General features: G+C 44.4%; 2 protein-coding genes and 1 long non-coding RNA gene across 7 annotated transcripts in view; 1 reads left to right on the top strand and 2 right to left on the bottom strand.

The window, feature by feature from the left end:
• Nucleotides 1-3,614, bottom strand: part of UGDH (UDP-glucose 6-dehydrogenase) — a 29,083-nt gene extending 25,469 nt beyond the window's left edge. For 2 of the 4 annotated variants that reach the window (XR_012434790.1, XM_005554705.5), the window contains exon 1: nt 3,332-3,614. The gene's annotated coding sequence lies outside the window, so the exon portion shown is untranslated. Of the gene's footprint in view, nt 1-1,357; nt 1,483-3,331 lie in introns of all 4 variants that reach the window. The other 2 variants (XM_045392263.3, XM_015450252.4) reach the window with 2 other exon arrangements.
• Nucleotides 2,982-12,086, top strand: LOC123573463 (uncharacterized). The gene is made up of 4 exons (XM_045391917.3): nt 2,982-3,069; nt 3,178-3,452; nt 3,620-4,385; nt 11,927-12,086. The coding sequence occupies exons 1-4, from the start codon at nt 2,982-2,984 to the stop codon at nt 11,947-11,949; spliced, it is 1,152 nt and encodes a 383-aa protein (XP_045247852.2). The 3' UTR covers nt 11,950-12,086.
• A 6,605-nt stretch (nt 12,087-18,691) lies between these two features.
• Nucleotides 18,692-23,399, bottom strand: LOC141410289 (uncharacterized). Of its 2 annotated transcripts, none has more exons than XR_012434791.1 (2): nt 23,165-23,399; nt 18,692-19,144 (listed from the first exon to the last, which is right to left on the bottom strand). It is a non-coding gene; the product is annotated as an uncharacterized lncRNA (long non-coding RNA). The 2 variants fall into 2 exon arrangements; XR_012434792.1 differs by having other exon boundaries at nt 23,148-23,399.
• Nucleotides 23,400-24,984: the final 1,585 nt, after the last annotated feature.

Below are 24,984 nucleotides of genomic sequence, written 5' to 3' on the forward strand. Positions count from 1 at the left end.
ACAAAATTAGCGGGGCATGGTGGCACCTGTCTGTAATGCCAGCTACTTGGGAGGTTGAGGCAGGAGAATTGCTTGAACCCGGGAGGCGGAGGTTGCAGTAAGCTGAGATCATGCCATGTTGCACTCCAGCCTGGGCAACAAGCATGAAACCCCATCTCCAAAAAAAAAAAAAAAAGAATTATTTATTCTGAGTAGATAATGTTCATATGGTTCAAAATTAAATCTTTTGTAACAAGGTATACATGAGAAGTTTCACTCCAACCCCTTCCTTATCTACTTTGCTATCCCCTACTTTGCTTCCACACAAGCAACCCGTTTTCTTGTACATCCTCCCAGCTACAAGTACATATACATATATTCTAATAATTTTGTCTTTCTAAATGCAATAGAATACCATACATACTATTAACACCTGGTTTTTTTCACTTAATTAAACCCAGCATATCTAGAATACCTAAAAAGTAGAATCTCAAAGTAATGTTGGACCAGAGGATCTTTTAGGGTTACCATTTAATCTCCTAGCCCAAAAGTTATTAGGGCAGCCTTTACCCTTAATCTCAACCAGGACAGGTTCTGCTAACACATTTATTAAATGAGAATCAGTGTCTACTCGTTCTAGTTCCTGGACTTAAGGAGTTCAAAGTTTAAGAAGGCACAGCCAGGCTAACAGTGATTGCTGCCGCTCCCTGCTGTATCCTTGACTCCTAGAATAGCAGCCTCTCAATGATTATTAATTGAATGAATGAGTAACTCTCCACACAGGCCTCTCTTTTTGAGATGAAGACTTCTGTGTAAACAGCTTTAGTTCAGATTGCCGATCATAGTATTTTTGCAGTAATTGACCAGAATACTATCAGGTTCTTTTTTTTTTTTTTTTTTTTTTTTGACACAAGGTCTCACTCTGTTGCCCAGGCTGGAGTGCAATGGCACAAGCTGGGCTCACTGCAGCCTCCGCCTCCCAGGTTCAATCGATTCTCCCACCTAGCCTCCCAAGTAACTGGGACTACAGATGTCCGCCACTATGCCCAGCTAATTTTTGTATTTTTTGGTAGAGACGGGGTTTCACCATGTTGTCCAGGCTGGTCTCAAGCTCCTGACCTCAGCTGATCCACCTGCCTCAGCCTCCCAAAGTACTGGGATTACAGGCATGAGCCATCGCACCTGGCCAAGTTCTTTTCCTGAGTTACCTAAAGAACTTCAGCATGTTTCCCCGGAGTTACTTCTTATCTGCCTTGATTGTGAGACCACATTTCAACTTGCTTTACATACATCAGTTGGGTTAGACTACTGATGGCCGGTGAACCTGTATCATAGAACTGGATATGTTTTACACAAGCTTTATTTGGGGTATTCTCACCTTGCTATTTCCCATGAAATACGGCTTATAGATGACAATGGGAAAATCAATGAAGAGGCTGATGTATGATCTGTGCAAGTCCAAATAAATGGTCACTTGGAAGTTTCAATAAAATCTTCAATAAGCTTTAACATGGAGTTTGACATAGTGTTAGTGACACATCTCGCATGACACAGATGTCTTCCAATTCCATTTTCTCTTTTTTTTTTTTTTTTTTTTTTGAGACGGAGTCTCACTCTGTCACAAGGCTGGAGTGCAGTGGCACCGTGTTGGCTCACTGCAACCTCCATCTCTTGGGTTCAAGCAATTCTCCTGCCTTAGTCTCCTAAGTAGCTGGGATTACAGGCACCCACCACCATGCCTGGCTAGTTTTTATATTTTTCGTAGAAATGGGGTTTCACCATATTGGCCAGGCTGGTCTCGAACTCCTGATCTCAGGTGATCCACCCACCTCAGCCTCCCAAAGTGCTGGGATTAGAGGTGTAAGCCACTGCGCCCAGCCCCATTTTCTATTTCTACTTTTATGTACCCTCTGGCACTCTTATTCTGCTGTCAGAGACATGAGAGTGTCTCCTTATTAAATGGGTTATTTTGAAATGAGTTTTTACCTCTGTATTTTGGGAGAGTCACAACAAACCAAACCATTCCAAAACTACTCTTCATGTAAAATTTCATAAATTCAAATAAACATTTCAACCCAGAAGGGGTCACTAACAAATAACAAATGCCCTACTACAATCTAAACAGAAAATAATCCTTCTAGCCCCAGCTCTCCACAGCATACTTTGCATAGGTACCCAGGAGCTAACGATAGGCATTATAGTTGGATACATCAGCTTCAAACATTTTAATCATTTCCAGAAATTAAACAGTAAAAGATGCCTGAACAGAGAAAAATATTTAATCAGTAAGAAAGCCGGTATTAATTTTATGTCTAAGGGTTATCATGTAAAGCTGTGGAAGTAAACAAGAAGGAAGATGGATTATGCTTATCCAGTTAATAGATTTTGTTAGAAAAACGAGTACAGCAATGGGAGAAGAAATGAGATCTTTTCAACCAGGGTTGTCTATCCCTTACCTTAAACTGGATCCTGGCCACTAACAAGCACATCTCAGAGCAGACAGTCAGCTCTTTGATTTCCAGAATCCCCCTGAAGAAAGACTACTGTTCTCCATTTCTTAGGGGATTTGAAGAAAATCAAGGGTTCACTGTGTCTTTGAGGACTGTCGATAGACAACTACTGCTCTGTATGCCCATGAATAGATCCCTACCAGCGAACCCCTCTTTTCTCCATACTAGAATTCATAACCCTACTAAGTTATCTTCCTGTATATTTATAGGACGTATAATTTTTCAAGATCTCACACAAACATGGTCTCCCGAGACACCCAGGAAAGGCCTTCCCCGACATCAAACAGAGTAATTCTATGGTGTGGGGGTCCAACAATGGATTCCAGGACATCCCAGATACATATCACGATAGTCTCAGGATTTTGCTTTCAAGAGGGCTTTCTGGCTTCGTTTCTATTTGGTTTCTTAAGAGAGGCGGCAAGAGAAAAGCAGGAGCCCCTCAGGTGAGCAGACTCTTAAACACAAACAAAAGACTACGATTCTGCGGCCAAAATGTGGTCCCCAACGAGAGAACCGCTTCCTGTGGTGGGCGTTCGGCTTTGGAGGCGGCAGGGAAATCTCATCCAAGTCAGGAAAGTGGGTAAAAGCAGAAAGAGAAGGGGCTGGAAGACTCGCGAGTCTTGAATAAGAAGCCCAGGCTACCCCATCCCTAGGACAGCAGTTCCAAAATGCGGTTCCCGCCCTAAAGCCCAAAGAGACAAAGGTCGTGAGTCGGGAAGCCCGGGACCCAGCGCAGCGAGCAACCGGGAGCAGCGCACACCCCAGCCCCGCTCCCTCCACATCCCGCCCAGACCTGGATCATCCCGCACGGGCGGCGGGGCCAGCCTGGGAGCGGCGCTTACCCACTTCCCAGCAGCAAGCGCAGGGACCGCTCTTATCCCGATCGTCCGGACAGCACCTTCCTATGGGCCGCGCTGCCGCAGCTTCTCCACCCGCGCCCAGCTCCGTCTGAGCTCCCTCTCGGCGAACGCCCCTCCCTCAGGCTGCCACGCGCTACACTCCTGAGTCCCGGGCCTCAGCCCGTATTTAAAGGCTTCTGCCTGAGAAGGCGGAGGCTTCATTCCCCCGCAGCCAGGCCCTCCTGGACTCTGCCCTCAGCCGCTTTCTAGCTCCCCCTCCCACTACACAAGGCCCAGGGCCGGGTCCCTATTTCCTACAGGGCCCAGGGGCGGGGAGACGGGGGCTGGTCCTGGCGGGGAGGGCCTGCCCCGCCCCTGACCGAGCTAGGCAAATCCGCTTGGGCCAGCTCAGCCGCTCCGCCCCTACCGCGAGCGGCGCTGGGCGGGACTGCGTGCGTGGCGTGTCCGCTGGACCAGGGGACTGGGGCAATCGGAGGTGTAGGCCCTTTGCTCGCCTACCCGGAGGTCGTGGGTAGCGGAGGGGTCAAGACTTGTTGTCTAGCAGCCGTCTCCCCGCCGCCCTGTCCTGGCCGAAGCAAAGGCCGCGTGCGGTCCGCGTCTGCCAGGCTTCAGGGCTGCGCGGGTACTGGGTGGGTGGTGGGCCGGGCGACCGGAAGATCCTGGCCGCCTTTCCGGTCGCCTCAGCACCCTGGAGCGCAGCCCTCGGGTTTCGGTCCCCTGGACTCTGCAGGTCGGTCCCGGTGGCGGATTATCCTCGCCCACAACCTCGAGGCCCCTGGGTCAACCACGCCTTCCGGGCCGGCAACCCAAGGTTTAGTCAGATTCCTCCAGACCCATCGCTTCTGGGAAAGAGGCGCCTCCCGTCAGGAGGATGCTGAGTTCCTCATGACTGGACCAGTGAGTGTCCACTCCCTGGTCCCTGGCGGGAGAGGCGGGACCCCCACGCGCTCCCGTTGCTCTTTGCAGAGATGTTCCTCAGGCCCAGTCCGGGATTTGGGATGTCTGTGCATGCTGTGGAGCAGAGAGTATGCAACATGTAAGTGCCGTGCGTGAGGAAGAGTACAATTAACCTATGGAGCCTGCTCATTTTTAATGTGGAGGGCATTTCTGTTCCTTTCTTTCGCCACTTCGAGGTCTTTTTAACTAAACCTCAAATCTAAGATATAAGAAAAAAAGCCAGGCATAGTCATGGCCTTTTATTTCCCTCATTAAGGATTACATCAGGTGACGTAAGCCATTTTAACATACATCATGAAGAAAATGATTAGTAATTTATAAAGGCACATTAAAATACCATATAAGTCACGGTTTTCTTGATAGGATCATGATGGCGACTTCAAGAAAGTCGTTGAATGTGGATGAAACAGTTTGCTGTGGATTGTAGCACATGTAGCAGGATATGTAGGCTGGCTTGTTGTTTGTTTTGAGACGGAGTCTCCCTCTCGAAGCCCAGGCTGGAGTGCAGTGGCGAGATCTCCGCTCACCGCAACCTCCTCCTCCCGGATTCAAGCGATTCTCCTGCCTCAGCCTTCCGAGTAGCTGGGACGACAGGCTCCCACAACCATGCCCGGCTAATTTTTGTATTTTTAATAGAGATGGGGTTTTGCCATGTTGACCAGGCTGGTCTCAAACTCCTGACCTCAGGTGATTCGCCCGCCTCGGCCTCCCAAAGTGCTGGGATTACAGGTGTGAGCCACGGTGCTTGGCCAGTAATATGTAGGCTTTCTACATTCTATGCAGTTCAGTTCATTCATCCAACAAATATTTAATGCCTGTTGTGTGTCAGACGTTATCCTAAAGGCTGAAGATACAAAAGGGATTAAGACTCAATTCCTTTGGCCGGGCACGGTGGTTTACGCCTGTAATCCCAGCACTTTGGGAGGCCATAGCAGGTGAATCACCTGAGGTCAGGAGTTCCAGACCAGCCTGGCCAACATGGTGAAACCCCCCCGCCCCCCCGCCTCTACTAAAAATACAAAAAGTTAGCCGGGCAAGGTGGTGGGCACCTGTAATCCCACCTACTCAGGAGGCTAAGGCATGAGAATTGCTTGAACTCGGGGGCCGGAGGTTGCAGTGAGCCGAGATCGCACCACTGCCTTCCAGCCTGGGGAACAGAACGAGACTCCGTCTCAAAAAAATAACCAGACAAGAAAGACTTATTGCCTTCTTGCAAAGCTGACAGGTTGAGTGGAAGAGATATATAAAGTAATTGCAGTACATAAGTGCTATAGTAGGGCATCTTTTTGAACTTGGGACATATGTAGATTTAAGTTACCTAATACAATTTGCTTTGTAATAAAAACCACTTATCTATGATTAGTCCCTTCATTTTGAATTCAAAATTTTTCTATTTAGTATTCACCTCACTTTTTTTTTTTTTTTTTTTAGTATTTTGGTAGAATCAGACTCTTCAAAATGGTTAATAGGATTTCAGAAATTAAATCAATTATCAGTGCCAGCTAGAATGGACCTTTGGATTTAGGACAGCGGTTCTCCAAAAGTGAGCTGGGGACTGTAGACAATCTCCGTAGTTCTTTCTGGGATCCATGAGGTCAAAACGTTTTCATGTGTTGCTTGCTTTTTTAACTCTTTTTCTCTCACAAGTGTGCAATAAAGTTTTGTGGAGACTATAATGTGCTATCAAAGCAGATAGAATTAAGCTGTTTTTTAAGTCAGATATTAGAGATTACAAAAATGTAAAACAATGCCAATCTTATTTTTTGTTTTTAAAATATAGTAATTTTTCATTTAAATATGCTATTTATGTTAACACGTAATGGGCTTATTGTCAATTTTAAGGAATTAATCTTTTATATATAATCAGTTTTCATATTTAATATGGTAAATACCAATAGTTACAATCCACATGAAAAAAATTTGTTTGACTCTTCAATTTTTAAACATGCCAAGGGGTCTTGATACCACAAACTTTGAGAACTGCCAAGGTAGGCTAGTTATTTTCAAATCATGTTTCATGGAACCCTAAATCCTCTGGTAGTGTGTAAGAAATCTGTGAGGATAGAGAATTAAAAAAAAAAAAAAGGAGTAGGAAGTTAAAGACAAGGCTCTGGGTCCCCACATCTCCCCATCTTCCTCTAATGGCAGTTCAACTTTTCTCTGTTTATCTGGGTTTTTTTTGTTTTGTTTTTGTTGTTGTTGTTTTTTTCCTTGAGACAGTCTTGCTCTGTCACCCAGGCTGGAATGCAATGGTGCAATCTCAGCTCACTGCAACCTCCATCTCCCAGGTTCAAAAGATTCTCCTGCCTAGGCCTCCCAGATAGCTGGGACTACAAGTGTGCACCACCACATCATGCTAATTTTTGTGTTTTTAGTAGAGACGGGGTTTTTGCCATGTTGGCCAGACTGGTCTCAAACTCCTGACTTCAGGTGATCCACCAGCCTCGTCCTCCCAAAATGTTGGGATCACAGGCATGAGCCACCATGCCTGGTCTGTTTATCTGCTTTTTATATCAATTAGGTAGAGACTCACAAACTTGAATTATTGACTACTGTGCACCTACAGGCTCAACACCAAGTGGAAGCTGACAACGCTTGGGGCTTCCACCCTCTGAAGCAACAGCCCAAGCTATACCTCAGCCCCTTTTAGTTACAGCTGGAGCAGCTAGGACACAAGGCACCAAGTCCCTAGACTGCACATAGCAGAGGGACCCTGGGCCCAGCCCACAAAACCATTTTTTTCTTCCTAAACCTCCAGGCCTGTGATGGGAGGAGCTGCCACGAAGATCTCTGACATGCCCATTTTCCCCACTGTCTTGGTGATTAACATTCAGATCCTTTCACTTATGCAAATTTCTACAGCCAGCTTGAATTTCTCCTCAGAAAATGGGATTTTCTTTTATGTCATGTTGTTGGGCTGCAAATTTTCCAAACTTTCATGTTTTGTTTCCCTTAAAAACTGAATGCCTTTAACAGCACCCAAGTCACCTCTTGAATGCTTTGCTGCTTAGAAATTTCTTCCATCAGATACCCTAAACCATCTCTCTCAAGTTCAAAGTTTCACAAATCTCTAGGGCAGGGGCAAAATGCTACCAGTCTCTTTGCTAAAACATAACAAGAGTCACCTTTGCTCCAGTTCCCAACAAGTTCCTCATCTCCATCTGAGACCACCTGACTGGATTTCATTGTCCATATAATTATCAACATTTTTGTCAAAGCCATTCAACAAGCCTCTAGGGAGTTCCAAACTTTCCTACATTTCCCTGTCTTCTTCTGAGCCCTGCAAACTGTTGCAACATCTGGCTATTAATCCAGTTCCAAAGTTGCTTCCATATTTTTGGATATCTTTTTAGCAGTGCCCCACTCTACTGGTACCAATTTACTGTGTTAGTTCTTTTTCATGCTGCTAATAAAGACATACTCAAGAGTAGGAAATTTACAAAAGAAAGAGTTTTATTGGACTTACAGTTCCACATGGCTGGGGAAGCCTCACAATCATGGAGGAAGATGAAAGGCATGTCTCACATGGTGGCAGACAAGAGAAGAGAGAACTTGTGCAGGGAAACTCCCATTTTTAAAACCATCTATTCACTATCACAAGAACAGCACAGGAAAGACCTGTCCCCATGATTCAGTTATCGTCCCTCCCACAACCTGTAGGAATTATGGAACCTACAAGATGAGATTTGGGTGGGGACACAGAGCCAAACCATATCAATCATAATAAGGTTTTGTTTGGGTAAAATGTAAGCCTTTCCCTCCCCTCCCCTCCCTTCCCCTCTCCTCCCCTCTCCTCTCCTCTCCTCTCCTCTCCTCTCCTCCCCTCTCCTCCTTCTCTTTCTTTCTTTCTTTCTTTCTCTTTCTTTCTCTTTCTTTCTTTCTTTCTTTCTTTCTTTCTTTCTTTCTTTCTTTCTCTCTCTCTTTCTCTTTCTGTCTTTCTGTCTGTCTTTCCTTTCTCTCTTTCTCTCTCTCTCTTTCTCTCTTTTCTTTCTCTTTCTTTCTTTCTCAGGGTCTCACTTTGTCACCTAGTTTGGAATGCATTGGCATGAACACGGCTCACTGCAACCTCAACCTCCCAGGCCGAAGTGACCCTCCAGCTCAGCTTTCAGAGTAGCTGTGATATGGTTTGGCTGTGTCCCCACCCACATCTCATCTTGAAACCCAGTGGAAGGTAATTGAATCATGGGGGCAAGACTTTCCTGTGCTGTTATTGTGATAGTGAATAAGTCTCATGAGATCTGATGGTTTTAAAAAGAGTTCTGGCTGGGCATGGTGGTGGGCACCTGTAATATGAACTACTAGGGAGGCTGAGGCAGAGCGAATTGCTTGAACCTGGGAGAAGGAGGTTGCAGTGAGCGAAGATTGCACCACTGCACTCCAGCCTGGGCAACAGAGAAAGACTGTGTCTCAAAAAAAAAAAAAAAAAAAAAAAAAGGAGTTCCTCTGCACAAGCTCTGTCTCTTTGCCTGCTGCCATCCATGTAAGATGTGACTTGCTTTTCCTTGCCCTCACTATGATTGTGAGTCTTCCCCAGCCATGTGGAACTGTAAGTCCAAATAAACCTCTTTCTTTTGTAAATTGCCCAGTCTTGGGTATGTCTATCAGCAGCATGGAAATGGACTAATACAGTAAATTGGTACCAGTAGAGTAGGGTGTTGCTGAAAAGATACCTGAAAATGTGAAAGTGACTTCAGAACTGGGTAGCAGGCAAACATTGGAACAGTTTGGAGGGCTTAGAAGAAGACAGGAAAATGTGGAAAAGTTTGGAACTTCCAAGAGACTTGTTGAATGGCTTTGACAAAAATGCTGATAGTGATATGAACATAAGATCCAGTCTGAGGTGGTTTCAGATGGAGATGAGGAACTTGTTGGGAACTGGAGCAAAGGTGACTCTTGTTATGTTTTAGCAAAGAGACTGGTGATGTTTTGCCCCTGCCCTAGAAATTTGTGGGACTTTGAACCTGAGGGAGATGATTTAGGGTATCTGGTGGAAGACATTTCTTTTTTCTTTTTTTTTTTTTTTGAGATGGAGTCTCGCACTGTTGCCTGGGGTGGAGTGCAGTGGTGGGATCTCGGCTCACTGGGTTCAAGCAATTCTCCTGCCTCAGCCTCCCGAGTAGCTGGGATTACAGGCATCCGCCACCATGCCTGACTAATTTTTGGTATTTTTAGTAGAGACAGGGTTTTGCTATGTTGGCCAGTGGAAGACATTTCTAAGCAGCAAAGCATTCAAGAGGTGACTTGGGTGTTGTTAAAGGCTTTCTGTTTTGACCGGGTGCGGTGGCTCACACCTGTAATCCCAGCACTTTGGGAGGCTGAGGAGGGTGGATCAAGAGGTCAGGAGTTCGAGAACAGCCTGGCCAATATGGTGAAACCCTGTGTCTACTAGAAATACAAAAATTAGCTAGGCATGGTGGTGTGCGCCTGTAGTCCCAGCTGCTTGGGAGGCTGAGGCAGGAGAATCGCCTGAACCCAGGAGGTGGAGGTTCCAGTGAGCCGAGATCATGCCACTGACTGCAACCTGGGCAACAGATTGAGACTCCATCTCAAAAAAAAAAGGCATTCAGTTTTACCAGTTTTATAAGGGAAACAGAGCATAAAAGTTTGAGAAATTTGCAGCTTGACAATGCGATAGAAAAGAACATCCCATTTTCCGAGAGGAAATTCAAGCTGGCTGCAAAAATTTGCGTAAGTACCAAGGAGCCGAATGCTAATACCCAAGACAATGGGGAAAATACCTCCCGGACACGTCAGAGGTCTTCATGGCAGCCCCTCCCATCGCAGGTCCAGAGGCCTAGGAGGAAAAAGTGGTTTTATGGGCCAGGCCCAGGGTCCCCATGCTGTGTGCAGCCTAGGGACTTGGTGCCCTGCATCTCACCTGCTCCAGCAGTGACTGAAAGGGGCCAACATAGAGCTTGGGCTGTTGCGTCAGGGGGTGGAAGCCCCAAACCTTGGCATCTTCCATGTGGTATTGAGCCTGCGAGTACATAGAAGTCAAGAATTGGGGTTTGGGAGCCTCCACCTAGATTTCAGAAGATACACGGAAATTCCTGGATTCACAGGCAGAAGTTTGCTGTAGGGGTGGGGCCTTCATGGAGAACCTCTGCTAGAGCAGTGCCAGAAGGGAAATGTGGGGTCAGAGCCCCCACACAAAGTCACCACTGGGGCACTGCCTGGTGGAGCTGTGAGAAGAGCACCACCGTCCTCCAGACCACAGAATGGTAGATCCACCAACAGCTTGCACCGTGTGCCTGGAAAAGCTGCAGACACTCAATGCCAGCCTGTGAAAGCAGCCCAGAGGGAGGCTTTACCTGCCCAAGACCATGGGAATCCACCTCTTGCATCAGTGTGACCTGGATGTGAGACATGGAGTCAAAGGAGATCATTTTGAAGCTTTAAGATTTGACTGCCCTGCTGGATTTCAGATTTGCATGAGTCCTGTAGTCCCTTTGTTTTGGCCAATTTCTCCCATTTGGAATGGCTGTATTTACCCAATGCTTATACCACCATTGTATCTAGGAAGTAAATAACTTGCTTTTGATTTTACAGGCTCATAGGCAGAAGGGATTTGTCTTGTCTCAGATGAGACTTTGGACTGTGGACTTTTGAGTTAATGCCGAAATGAGTTAAGACTTCGGAGGACTATTGGGAAGGCATGATTGCTTTTGAAATGTGAAGACATGAGATTTGGGAGGGGTTGGGGTGGAATGATATTGTTTGGCTCTGTGTCCCCGCCCAAGTCTTATAGCTCCCATAACCCATGTGTCCTGGGAGGGACCTGGTAATTGAATCATGTGGGCTGGACGCAGTTGCTCATGCCTGTAATCCCAGCACATTGGGAGGCCAGGGCAGGAGATCTCTTGCGATCAGCAGTTGAGACCAGCCTGGCCAATGTGGTGAAACCCCATCTATACTAAAAATACAAAAACAAGCCAGGCGCGGTGGCGGGCACCTGTAATCCCAGCTACTCGGGAGGCTGAGGCATGAGAATCACTCGAACCTGGAGGCGGAGGTTGCAGTGAGCCCAGATCACACCACTGCACTCCAGCCTCGGCGTCAAAGTGAAACTTAGTCTCAAAAAAAAAAAGAATCATGGGGGTTGGGTCTTTCCCGTGCTGTTCTCATGTTAGTGGATAAGTCTTACAAGATCCGACGGTTTTAAAAATGGGAGTTACTTCTCTCTTCTCTTGTCTGTCGCCATGTGAGAGATGCTTTTCACCTTCCACCAGGATTGTGAGGCCTCCCCAGCCACGTGGAACTGTAAGTCCAATAAACCTCTTTCTTTTCTTTTTTTTTTTTTGAGACAGAGTCTCGCTCTGTTGCCCAGGCTGGAGTGCAATGGCATGATCTCGGCTCACTGCAACCTCTGCCTCCCAGGTTCACGCCATTCTCCTGCCTCAGCCTCCCGCATAGCTGGGACTATAGGCACCTGTCACCACACCTGGCTATTTTTTTTGTTTTTTTGGTTTTTTAGTAGAGATGGGGTTTCACCATGTTAACCAGGATGGTCTTAATCTCCTGACCTCGTGATCCATCCACCTCAGCCTCCCAAAGTGTTGGGATTATAGGCGTGAGCCACCACACCGGACAATAAACCTCTTTCTTTTGTAAATTGCCCAGGTATGTCTTTATCAGCAGCATGAAAATTGACTCATACAGTGATCCATTACCAAGGGTAAAATTCTCCTGAGTGCCGAACAAAGGGATAAACTACATTTGAGTTTTGGGTAAGTCCCCTATAATGATGAATCAAGAATCCTCAAATCTGTCTTGCCACCCATTTAATATGTATTTTTGTTAAGGCTGAAGTTTAGAGTTAGAATCAGGACATTTTGGCCTATTGAGAAGTTCTGAATTCCAACAGAAGATGCCATGTAAATCAGCGAATTTGATTCTTTTAAAAGGAACTTATAAAATTTACAAGATTTATTCAATAAAGCAGTTCAACTTTGGTATATCAGACCTTATAATGAACCATTTTTCCCACTTCATCTTATGCAATCTTTAATATTTTCTATTTTTGTCAAGGATATTAAACCTACACCTGGAAACATATTAAATGCCAACTTAAAATGTGAGAAGCTTTGGCAGAACTCAGACCCATTTTCCCAAATTTCCAAGCTGTTTAATCACACTGATTTAGACACTCTGGATAGCAGCTGGGATTGTAGTTATCTTTATGCTTTGAGCTCTCTAGTTTTGTTTGCAAGTCTTATAAAATATCTTGCTGTTTCTGCATTGTGACATTGCTGTCACTAGTGGCTTTACCCAAAGATTTGTTTACAGATAGAGCCAAGTTAGTTTAGGTGAAAAGGTACAAATCAGAGCTTAGTTTCCCTTGTCTGATGTTTGTTTTTGCCAAATAGAGATAAAGCAGAATTAAATGGCACCAATGGTTTGATTAGTTGAGCAAGTGATTAGAGTGGGAGGGACATATATGAATACTTGTTCATGGACAGCATCAAGATTGCTTTGCATTGCACTGCTAGAAAGGTAAAGAATTGTGTGAGGCAGTTTGTAGTTTTTAAAAATTCTGGTAGAGGTATACAAGCAAGACCACTTGCAGTGGCTCACACCTGTAATCCCAGCACTTTGGGAGGCCAAGGCGGAAGGATTGCTTTAGGCCAGGAGTCCGAGACCAGCTTGGGAAACACAGTGAGACCCCTGTCTCTATATTTAAAAAAAAAAAAAAAGTATACAAGCAAAAAAGAAATTATGGGCCTAAGGTAAGCCAGTGGGAGTGGATGCTGCAGTTGTATGGAAAACAAGATTATTGGAGGATAGGTCAGGGGACCGAGTATTGGAAGTATTACCTACTTAGATATTGATATCACCAAGAGTCACAACAGGAAGATTATTGAAAAGAGAGGCAGAGTTCAGTGCTAAAATCTTCAAGGAGTAAGGAAGACTGATACAGAGGTATACACAGTGGACCACTGAAAGATAGGATATCATGTGGAATACTCTGCCAGCATGAGCTCCAAACAAGTTGGAGAGTTTTAGGGAAGACAGAAGAATAGCAGCCTGGCAGCCAAAATAAGTAACAGATAATGCTTATGCTACCTCTACATTCTTTGTATAGCATTTGGGGAAAAAAATATAGCTCCCCTATGAGAGGGCAGCGGGAGCATCAGTGCTGATAGGAGATGCCAGGTTTTGATGAAGAGAATATTCAGAGATTGCCTTTAATCTCAATAATTTGGGAGGTTGAGTTGGAAGGATCACTTGAGCCTCGGAGTTCCAGACTAGCCTGGGTAACATACTGAGACCTCCATATCTACAAAAAAAAAAAAAAAAAATTAGTTTGGCATGGTGGTGTGCACCTGTGATCCCAGCTAGTTGGGAGGCTGAGGCAGGAGGTTCACTTGAACCAAGGAGTTTGAGGCTGCAATGAGCTATGATGCCACCACTGCACTCTAGCCTGGGTGACAGAGCAAGACCTTGTCTCAAACAACAACAATAAAAAGCTGTTCCCTCACCCTAGACCCATATCTCACTCAAGAGACTACCTCCATTTCTCTGCTCCTTTTGATTGTAAAACTTCCAATTACTTGTACTTTCTTTCCTTCCTTATCCTGATTTCTTTCATTAACTATTCTGGTGGATTTTCATGCCCATCACTCCACCAACACATTTTATTAAGTTCACCCACTAATAATTTCTGCCAAAATGTTCAATTTTCCATCCCCACGATTTGACTTAGCAGCATTTGATGTTGAACCCCGGCTCTCGGAGATTTGCTTTCTTTTCTGGGCTTCGAAGACATTTTCTTCTTTCACTGGCTGCTGCTTCTCAGTCTACTTTGTTGGCTCCTCTTCTTCTACCAGAGCTCTAAGTATTGCATCACCCTAAGTCCTAGTCCTGTGACTTCTTTTCTGTATCTTCACTCTCTCCCTAAGTGATTTTACCTAGTCCCAAAGATTCAAATACCATCTACATTTGGTTGGCCTTTTTTTTTTTTTTTTTTCTGAGACAGGGTCTTGTTCTGTCTCCCAGGCTAGAGTGCAGTGGCGCCATTTCAGCTTATTGCAACCTCTGTCTCCCAGGTTCAAGCAATTCTCGTGCCTCAGCCACTGAGTAGCTGGGATTACAGGCATCCCGGCTAATTTTTGCATTTAGTAGAGACGAGGTTTCTCCATGTTGGCCAGTCTGGTCTCGAACTGTTGGACTCAAGCCGTCTGCTTGCTGTGGCCTCCCAAAGTGTTGGGATTACAGGCATGAGACACCATGCCTGGCACTGATTGGCTCTTAATTTATATTTCCTTTTATGATGAAACCTTAGCTCCACACATTTCTATCCAACTCTCTACTAAAGATCTCCACTTGGCTGCCTAGCAGGCATCTCAAAATCATCACAGCCAAAAGCTGAATTACTGAGTTTCATCTGTGGCAGTGACTTTCAGCTGACCCCATGAACCATATATGTTCTTTCTCTAGTAAAAGAATCCCCAAATTTTGCTGCGAAGATATTGTCCCAAATGAAGACTACATTGTGCAGCCTCCTTTGGGTATTGTCTTGTGACTAACTTCTGGCTAAGGGGATAAGAAATGGAAGGGATATGTACAGCTTCTATGACAAACACATTGTTTCTATGACAAAACATTTAAATAATGAGGCCGACCCTCCATATCTCCCTCCCCTCCTCATCCTCCTCTAGCTGGAACATTAACCCAATGGATGTGGTGGTGAACTATCTTTGACCATGCAAAGAAGTGCAGCATTGGGTGGACCATGCACAACCAGTTTGAGAAGCACTGCTCTAGGGTTGGGGGAGCAATAATAGAAAGAGTGTAGGTTCTGAATACCTGAAGCATACATTTTAGCTTTAGACTGCTTATATTTTTGTTACGTGAAAGAGAACTTTTAATCTGGTTTAAACCACTGGATCTCTTTATTCCAGCCAGTGAATCTATATCCAACTAATATTTACTCCCAATCTGCTCTTTCCCACCCCTCATTCCCTTACTATAAACCTTTTCTATCTCAATTTGTATCATTAGTTGCTCTGCTCCCAAACCAGATGTCACTTTTGTTTTCTCTTTTCCTTCCCCTTCATAGCCAGGCCGTCACAGTGACGTATTGGCTGTACCTCCAAAATATATCCCAGATCTGATCTCTTCTTATGATTTGTACTGCCACAACCTTAGTCAAAGCCACTAACATCTCTTATCTGAACTCCAATGGTTTACTAGTTTTCTGCCTCTCTTCTTGATACAATGCATCTTTCTACATAGCAGCCAGAGTAAGATAAAATCATAAATCAGATAATATAACTGCCACTCCCTGTACCAATGGCTATATTTTATACTCAGAATAAATCCAAAATCTTTATTTGGCTTCCAAGATCCTACACCTTACTTCTGATCTCATCTTGTACCTGTCATTTGATCTTCAGTCACTTGAAAATGCCAAGTCTATTTCCGTTTCAGGGCCTTTGTGCTTGTTACTATTGTTTTTTTCTCTTGGAAAACTGCCCAGATCTTTGCTTAGCTGAATTATTCAGAGCCCAACTCAAATATCATCTCTTTAGAAAATTCTTGGCCGGGTGCGGTGGCTCAAGCCTGTAATCCCAGCACTTTGGGAGGCCGAGACGGGCGGATCACGAGGTCAGGAGATCGAGACCATCCTGGCTAACACAGTGAAACCCCATCTCTACTAAAATATACAAAAAAAAACTAGCCGGGCGAGGTGCTGGGCGCCTGTAGTCCCATCTACTGGGGAGGCTGAGGCAGGAGAATGGCGTGAACCCGGGAGGCAGAGCTTGCAGTGAGCTGAGATCGCGCCACTGCACTCCAGCCTGGGTGAAAGAGCGAGACTGCATCTCAAAAAAAAAAAAAAGAAAAATTCTTTCAGAGCCAGGTGTGGTGGTGCATACCTGTAATCTCAGCTACTCAGGTGGCTGAGGCTGATGGATCTCTTGAGCCCAGCAGTCTGAAGCCAGCCTGGGCAGTATAGCAAGATCCTGTCAAAAAGAAAAAGTTATTTCACCATGATTATATTTTAATTTCTCTTCAGCAATTAGAAGTCACTGAAATTAATTTACCTTATTTGTTGGCATTTGTTGGCATTGTGCAAGTAATGCTTGCACCCAGGAGGCAGAGGTTACAGTAAACTGAGATCACACCACTGCACTCTAGCCTGGGCAATAGGGCGAGACTCAGTCTCAAAACAAATAAATACATAAAATAATTTTTGGAGACAGTCTTGCTCTATTACCCAGGCTGGAGTGAAGTGGCGTGATCTCGGCTTACTGCAACCTCCGCTTCCTGGGTTCAAGTGATTCTCCTGCCTCAGCCTCCTGAGTAGCTGGGATTACAGGGGTATGCCACCACGTGTGGCTAAATTTTGTATTTTTAGGAGAGACGGGGTTTTGCCATGTTAGTCAGGCTGGTCTCGAACTCCTGACCTCTGATCCGCCCACCTTAGCCTCCCAGAGTGCTGGGATTACAGGCGTGAGCCACCATGGGCCCACAAAGCTATTTTACTTAGCATTTCTTTTCCCGATGCTAAATTGGGAACTACTGACAATACTATTGACAATACTAAATATATTTTTAAATTATTTTACTTATTTTTGAGACAGGGTCTCACTGTGTCACCCATGCTGTAGTGCAGTGAACCATCACCCCTCACTGCAGCCTCAACCTCCCCAAACTCAGGTGATCCTCCCACCTCAGCCTCCTGAGTAGCTGGGACTACACGCATGCACCACCATGCCTGGCTAATTTTTAAACTTTTTTGTAGGGACGGAGTTTCGCCACGTTGCCCAGGCTGGTCTCAAACTTTTGGGTTCAAGTGATGCAATTGCGTCAGCCTCCTAAAATGCTAGGATTGCAGGCGTAAGCCACTGTGCCCAGCCCCCCCCCCCTTTTTTTTTTTTTTTGAGACAGAGTCTTGCTCTGTTGCCCAGGCTAGAGTGCAGTGGCACAATCTCAGCTCACTGCAACCTCTGCCTCCCAGGTTCAAGTGATTATCATGTCTCAGCCTCCCTAGTAGCTGGGATTACAAGCGTGCACCACACGTGGCTAATTTTTGTATTTTTTGTAGAGACAGGGTTTTATTATGTTGGCCAAGCTGGTCTTGAACTCCTGGCCTCAAGTGATCCACTCACCCTGGCCTCCCAAAGTGCTTAGATCATAGGTGTGAGCCACCATGCCCACCAACCTATTTTTTATTTTAAAAAATTGACAGCATACTAAATGTTTGTAATGCAAATGATAAAATTGCTACAATGAAAACAGAAGAAGGTGAGAATTAGATGAAGAGTTGATTAAGGCAACTATGAGTCACTGTGTTAGGGCATGTATATTATGAAAATTATAGCAGAAGTGATAAAGGGTGACAATTGTTAGCTATCTTCAGTGAAAAGCTCTTTGAATACTTTCTTTTTTTAAATTTTACGAATTTTTTTTTTTTTTTTTTTTTTTTTACAGAGACAGGGTCTCACTATATTGCCCAGGTTGGTCTTGAACTCCTGGGCTCAAGGGATCCTCTTGCCTCGGCCTCACAAAGTGCTTGGTTTACAGGCATGAGCCACAGTTCCTGGCCTCTTTGAATATCTTTAATGCTTTTAGAGATTAGCATCAGAGAATTATTAATACTAGAGGGCACAAGGAATTAGCCATTGCCAGTGGACACCTACATAGGTGTGACTATGTGAGTCAGTTTTAAAAACATTTTGACCCAATGAAAAAATTCCTTGGATGTTATAGGGGATGAAAATTGTAAGTCCTATTCATTCTTTAATGGAGAAACTAAAATTTATAATATTACTTTATTTAGCCCAAGATTTTCTTTTTTTTTTTTTTTTTTTTTTTTGAGACGGAGTCTCGCTGTGTCGCCCAGGCTGGAGTGCAGTGGCCGGATCTCAGCTCACTGCAAGCTCTGCCTCCCGGGTTTTTACGCCATTCTCCTGCCTCAGCCTCCCGAGTAGCCGGGACTACAGGCGCCCGCCACCTCGCCCGGCTAGTTTTTTATATTTTTTAGTAGAGACGGGGTTTCACCGTGTTAGCCAGGATGGTCTCGAACTCCTGACCTCGTGATCCGCCCGTCTCGGCCTCCCAAAGTGCTGGGATTACAGGCTTGAGCCACCGCGCCCGGCCGAGCCCAAGATTTTCTTAAGCTTTGCATTTTCTAATTCAGCTTTGGCTTGCAGAATCATGCTTGAAGTTTGAGACTGCCAGCTTTCAACAGGCAGTTACTAGTGAAACTCTTTGGAAAGATGAGAAGATGTTGACATAAGTGTAATGTGAGACAAAGCAAAGTAAAATGTAATTTTTAAGTAAACATTGCCGAGTGTGATGGTGGCTCATGTTGCTGTCGGTTGTTATGGGAGTGAACGAAGGGGGACGAATGCAGAAATGAAGACAAAGACAAAACGAGTATTTTTGGAAGAAGGGGTCAGGGGGTTCCTTGCTTCTAGTGAGCAAGGGCCCTGAGCTTCTACAGCCATTCGTATTAGGTAGAAGGAGCAGGAAGGGAGAGGTAATGGTTGGTTAGCTGCTTGATTTATCACAGGTACACATAATTGCTTTCTTTGTACAACAAGCTTCAGATGTTCCTATAGATAATCACAAGGAACACTGCACTTGGGGCATGACTGCCCTCAGCACCCCTTCTGGTGGCAGACACAGTTGTTAGTTTTCCAACATCCTGCTTTCATGAGAACAGTTTTCTGTTTGCTCATATGGCCTCCAGTGGTATACTGAGTTGGTCACAACCCTCATTCTTTTGGCCTGTAACATCTCCCCCTTTTTGTTTTTTCATTATTCGAATAAAGGTAATTGCAGGTTGTGCAGCTCTCAATTGCCGTTTCGTGGTCCAGCTGATTTCGCAGACTATGAACAAAAAACAAAAACATAATATTAATCCCATAGTTACAAAAAAGACATTGAGGTGCTATTTGAAGTAGGTCCAAGGGTTAAGGCTCTCTAAACCTTGCTGGAATTCTGCCTAAGCTTTTAAAGAGGACTGAAACGCTTGAGTCTACTTATTCAAGTTAAGGATTTTACTTTGTAAATCATTAATATCAAAAGTAACATTGGATGTGAAAGCTCCCTGTAAATGGGCTTTTACAAGGCTCCATGGATATTCACTTTGGTTATATACCAAATTGGTCACACAAATATGAGTATGATTAAAATGACAATGCAATTGCTGCTGCAACTGCAAATTTTGTACTTGTTCTCCTAGCCACAGAACAGTAGTCTTTACATTGCCACTTCTGTTTGTATTTCGGTGTTAATTTTATTTTGAAGCATCCATCCTGGTCGGCTGTGCATGTCCAGTTTGCCACATATTGAGCTGTTTGAATGGAGCTGTGCATTGCTATTGAGGACATCACAACAGAGGTTATTAATGTAACTAAGGAGACTACAGCAAAAATGATCATGCCTAAGGCTCTATGAGCACGATGAGTAAGCTGAGTAAAAAGGAGTTTCATAAGCTGTAAAGCGGGGGTGACTGCCCAAGGATTAGATAAATTTATAGGAATTCATAATCTGGAATGCAACCTAGAATTCTTAGGGTGGATATGTCATATGTTTGTGTTGTGCTATAATTAAGGCGATATAGTTGACAGGAATCACAAGTGAATTGGGCATCATCTACCTGGAGTTGATTCTTTTTTGCTGCTAAGAAAACATAAGGATTAGCAACACAAATTGTAAATTGAGTGGTAATATTTTCTACAAGGGTAACATTAAAACTGCATTTAGCACAATTACTGTTATTGGATTGTGTCCCAATCCAAATGCTGCCATTCATAAATGGGAGTGCTGCTTTCCATATTGACTCCTGAATTGGACCTCTCTTTCCTTGATAATGCCATTGAGGCAAAGGTGGGCTAAAGCCTGAGCTGTGTCAAGCAATTTGGGCAGCAGATTGAGATTGAATCCCAATGTGATGTAGCGAGGAGACGTTAAAGTTTTGCCACCAGTGCCAGTAAAGTTCATGCCATGAGGTCTGATGCTCATGTCTCCCAACCAAATGACCACAGGGACCCCAATCAATAATGTCTCCCATCAACATGGACTGTTGTCTAGCTAGGGAGCCAAGACACTGGGTCCAAGAATGGGGGTTAGAATTATCAAAGGGAGCCCATTCTGTATAATTAATACAATTTGGGCGATGGGGCCGGGAGTGATTAGTAACTACACCAGTAATATTAATAGAGCTAAGGCCCAATAGGTACATATATTTTTCATGGTAACTCAACCATGCCTGGGATTGAATTGCAAGGCAACTGCAGTTGAGTGATGTATCCTGGGTGATGCATAAAGGAAGTCCCACCCATGGAGTGGTATAATTGATACCATTGTTCTGAGAGTCTAATTGCTCTGTGTCAGGGGGAGTTAAGGGTCCTGGTGCCCATGCTCCTTGGTCATGATATATATCAGGAGGAGTGTCACTCCAGAGTACCAGTTGTACCACTGGGGGGGTTAGGAACGTATGCCCAGTATGTTTTTGCCTCTGCACAGGGAAAACATAGCACACAGGATATTACAGCTAGCATGGTCATAAATATGGAGTCAGGGGGTTTTGTCTGACCCTGATGCTCTAGCAGTTTCTCATCTTCTTGTGTGGTTTTCTTGATCTATAAAACACAAGCATACCCTTGTCCCCATGTCAGTAAATCTACCAGGCCTTTCCATTGTCCTTCTTCCAGGGATTTCCATAATACTTTTGGGTAAACTTTCCTTTTTCCCTCTAACATTTGCCAGTGTCATCCTACCAGAGTCTTATCTGTACCAGGAGTTAAAACATTTAAAGTAAATAATGCTAAATGTAGTATTGTTTGAGGTGGTAACTGGTCTCCTATAACCCCTTTTTGTTTTTTCAACATAGGTTGTAACATTTGATGTGCTGCTCTGTAATTCCTTGTCCTCGAGGGTTATGAGGAATTCTTGTTTTGTGAGTGATTGCCTATAACTAAAAAATTTTGAAAAACGTGACTAACATAAGCAGGTCCATTGTCAGTTTTTAATTGTTTAGGGACCCCCATATGGGCAAATGACAACAGACAATGTCGTTGGACATGGCCAGCTGTTTCACCTGTTTGACATGTAGCATGCAGCTTATGAGAGTAAGTGTCTATAGTCATATGAACATAGCTAAGTTTGCCAAAGGCTGCTATATGTGTTACATCCGTTTGCCGGATTTCATTTGGAGCTAAGCCTCGTGGGTTACATCCTTCTACGGGTATAACACCAGCGACATGCTGACAAGTGGGGCAGGCTTGCACAATAGCTAGAGGCTGGCTTTGAGGCAGATGAAGCATATGAATAAGGGCAGAGGTGTTTTAATGCAGTAATGAATGAGAGGCTTGAGCTTGCTGAAACACAGAACCAATCAATTTATCTGCTGTATCATTACCTAGAAATAGTAGTCCAGGAAGTTGTGTGTGAGAGCGAATATGAGAAATATGAAAAAGGAGCAGCATGAAAGCGAACAGCTTGCTGAAGTCTTGGAAACAAGTTAAACAGTTCTGCTTTTAATAGCGGCAGTCTCAATGCGACTGGCTACATTTACAACATAGGCTAAATCACAGACAATAGGAGAGGAAACAGTGAGCTGTAAAACCTGAATAACTGCCATTAATTCTGAGCATTGAGCTGAAACACCAGGGGTTTTTATCATTTGAGTATGCTTAGGTCCATAAAATAGATGCTCAGCTTTGGAAGAGCCATCAGTGAAGTAAGTCCGGCCGCCTGGAATAGGTGGGTAAAAGGGTAAACTTTATAAAATTGCAAAACTTTGTCTGATGGATAATGATTATCTGTAATTCCTTTGCTTCAGCCAACATTGTGGAGCGATGAAGCTCAGTTCCCACATCCTGACAAGCTTTGAGAAAATTTCCTAACCTTTTTGTACATCTCACAGGTGCTAGTGCACGTTTACAATCCGTGTTTGCATTTTCAAAAGCTAGTTAAGGTTAGCATTTCTGTAGCCATGGTATGAGGAATCTGACGCTTCACTGCCTCTTGTAATCTTGCAAGAAAATGTGCGTAGGGCTCCTGCGACCCTTGCATGATATGTAAAAAAGATTGTACTGGGACCCTTTCCTCTGGAATTGTGGCCCAGGCGTGTTTAGCAGCCAAGGCACACTGCTTATAAGCAGCGTCTAGGAGTGCCATTTGATGTTCCAGGTCTGAATAGGGGCCACTACCTGACAGTATCCTCTGTAATGTCTCCGTGTCCAGCAGCACGATTCTGTCTAGCCTGGTCTGCACACAGTTCTTGCCAATTTGAATTCCATGTCAGGTATGCACTAGCAGACAAACAAGTGCAAGCCAAATGCTTTACATCAAAGGGTGGAAGGCGCATAGCGCCAAATACAGATTCTAGCAATCCTAAAGTAAATGGGCTTTGTACTCCATTGTTAACTACACTAGCTTTTAATTCCTTCAGCAACTTAAATTCTAGTGGGGTGTGTTCATGTATAAGCTGCTGTGGATTATTTGGATCGGGCCTTACGGAAACAGGAAAAGCACAAGTTCCTAAGGGTTCTCCAGCTATAGCAGCAGAGTGTAAAATTCTTTGTATTGGGGTCTCTATTTCTGCTACTGAAGGAGGCAGTTTAGATGTTTCTGCTACTAGAGGGGGCAACACAGGCCAATTTTCATCCTCCTGCTTCTGTTTATTATTTTTAATTGGTGCTGTTGGGGGAAAAGATTATTTCAAATTTTTAGACTCTGAACATGACTCCTGCTGTCTAGCAGAATAAGGAATGAATAATGGCAGAAGAATAGTATGAACTAAACTCCAAATATAAAAAAGAAAAGAAGTAGCCAGATTCTTCCCCCATGTTACCCTGATTCAGAAACTTCCCATTCCCAGTACCTCTTTAGGGCACTGACTTTATATCAGCTGCCGGCAGACTCTTCCCAGTGTTTCTCGTTCTGATTCTTCTTGTCAGTTTCACTTTCTCTGCTCTAGCAGACCTTCACTCACGTCCCTGTCCCGGGTGTGACTTGTGGCTGTCGGTTGTTATGGGAGTGAACAAAGGGGGACGAATGCAGAAATGAAGACAAAGACAAAAAGTATTTTTGGAAGAAGGGGTCAGGGGGCTGCCTGCTTCTAGTGAGCAAGGGCTCTGAGCTTCTACAGCCCTTTGTATTTATTAGGTAGAAAGAGCAGGGAGGGAGAGGTAATGGTTGGTCAACTGCTTGATTTATCACAGGTACACATAATTGCTTTCTTTGTACAATAGGCTTCAGATGTTCCTGTAGATAATCATAAGGAACACTACGCTTGGGGCGTGACTGCCCTCAGCACCCCTTCTGGTGGCAGATGCAGTTGTTAGTTTTCCAACATCCTGCTTTCATGAGAACAGTTTTCTGTTTGCTCATATAGAATCCAGTGGTATACTAAGTTGGTCACGACCCTCATTCTTTTGGCCTGTAACAGGCTCATGCCTGTAATGCCAGCACTTTTGGAGGCCGAGGCAAGAGGATCACTGGAGCTCAGGAGTTGGATGGAGACCAGCCTGGGCAACACGGTGAAACACCATCTCTGCAAAAATTAGCCTGGTGTGGTGGGGTACGCCTGTAGTCTCAGTTGCTCATGGGGCTGAGGCAGGAGAATAGCTTGAGCTCCAGAGGTGGAGGCTACAGTGAGCCATAATGGTGATGCTGCATTCCAGCCTGGGTGACAAAGTGAGACTCTATCTCAGAAAAAAAAAAAAAAAAAAAAAAAAGGGCTGTTAGACAAACAACATTTTCAAGGATATAAATCTTAAACCATTTGTTGGGGGTATAGGCTTTGGTGTCAGATTTCCATCTGTCCTATGTTTTGTAACCACAAATTGTCCTGGCTGGATTAATTGTAAGGAAGCCCCTTTAAATACATCTAGACTTCCAAAGTTTGTTTACATACTAATTAGTTGTCATGAAAAGCTGCATTCAACCCAGGGTCTGAGATGCCTTTTGTATATAAAGTGCTTCTCTTTTTGACACTGACTGAATTACATACATAACAGATTCATTTATTTAAAAACAATTTAAGAGGCTTTTTCTATAATGCTGAACCTGCTGTGTGGTATTTGTGTTTAATTCTGGTCAAAACTAATAAACACTGCAATTCAAAACCATTAATCATCAAGCATAGACCAACTATCTGAGGTTATGAGCACATATTTAAGAGGTTAGACTCTGGCATTCCAGATACTGCAAATAATACTTTTCTCATTTCTAAATTTCCTAGAAATAAGTGGAGATTTGTATAAGGAAATAATACTCTTTAAAAAATTTATTTTTGACTCAGGATCTGGCTCTGTTGCCCTGGCTAGAGTGCAGTGGTGCCATCACAGCTCACACAATAGCCTGGAACTACTGGGCTCAAGCCTCCCTCCCACCGCAGCCTCCCAAGTAGCTGGGACTACAGATGCAGGCCATCATGTCCCGCTAAGTTTTATTTTATTTTTGTAGAGACAGAGTCTGTGTTGCTCAGGCTGGTCCTGAACTCCTGGCATCAAGTAATCCTCCCACCTCCCAATAAAACATGTACTGATGGTCGGGCATGGTGGCTCATGCCTGTAATCCCAGCACTTTGGGAGGCCAGGGCGGGCGGATCATGAGGTCAAGAGAGCAAAGACCATCCTGGCCAACATGGTGAAACCCTATCTCTACTAAAACTACAAAAATTAGCCAGGCATGGTGGTATGCACCTGTAGTCTCAG

Source organism: Macaca fascicularis, chromosome 5 (genome assembly GCF_037993035.2).
Source record: "Macaca fascicularis isolate 582-1 chromosome 5, T2T-MFA8v1.1".
Taxonomy (NCBI): Eukaryota; Metazoa; Chordata; class Mammalia; order Primates; family Cercopithecidae; genus Macaca; species Macaca fascicularis.

Coding starts and splice junctions, on each gene's coding strand:
- LOC123573463 (XM_045391917.3), top strand. CDS start 2,982: ATGTGGTCCCCAACGAGAGAACCGCTTCCTGTGGTGGGCGTTCGGCTT. Junction 3,453..3,619: donor TCCGTCTGAGCTCCCTCTCG/GCGAACGCCCCT, acceptor CCACTACACAAG/GCCCAGGGCCGGGTCCCTAT. Junction 4,386..11,926: donor GAGCAGAGAGTATGCAACAT/GTAAGTGCCGTG, acceptor TAAATTGCCCAG/GTATGTCTTTATCAGCAGCA.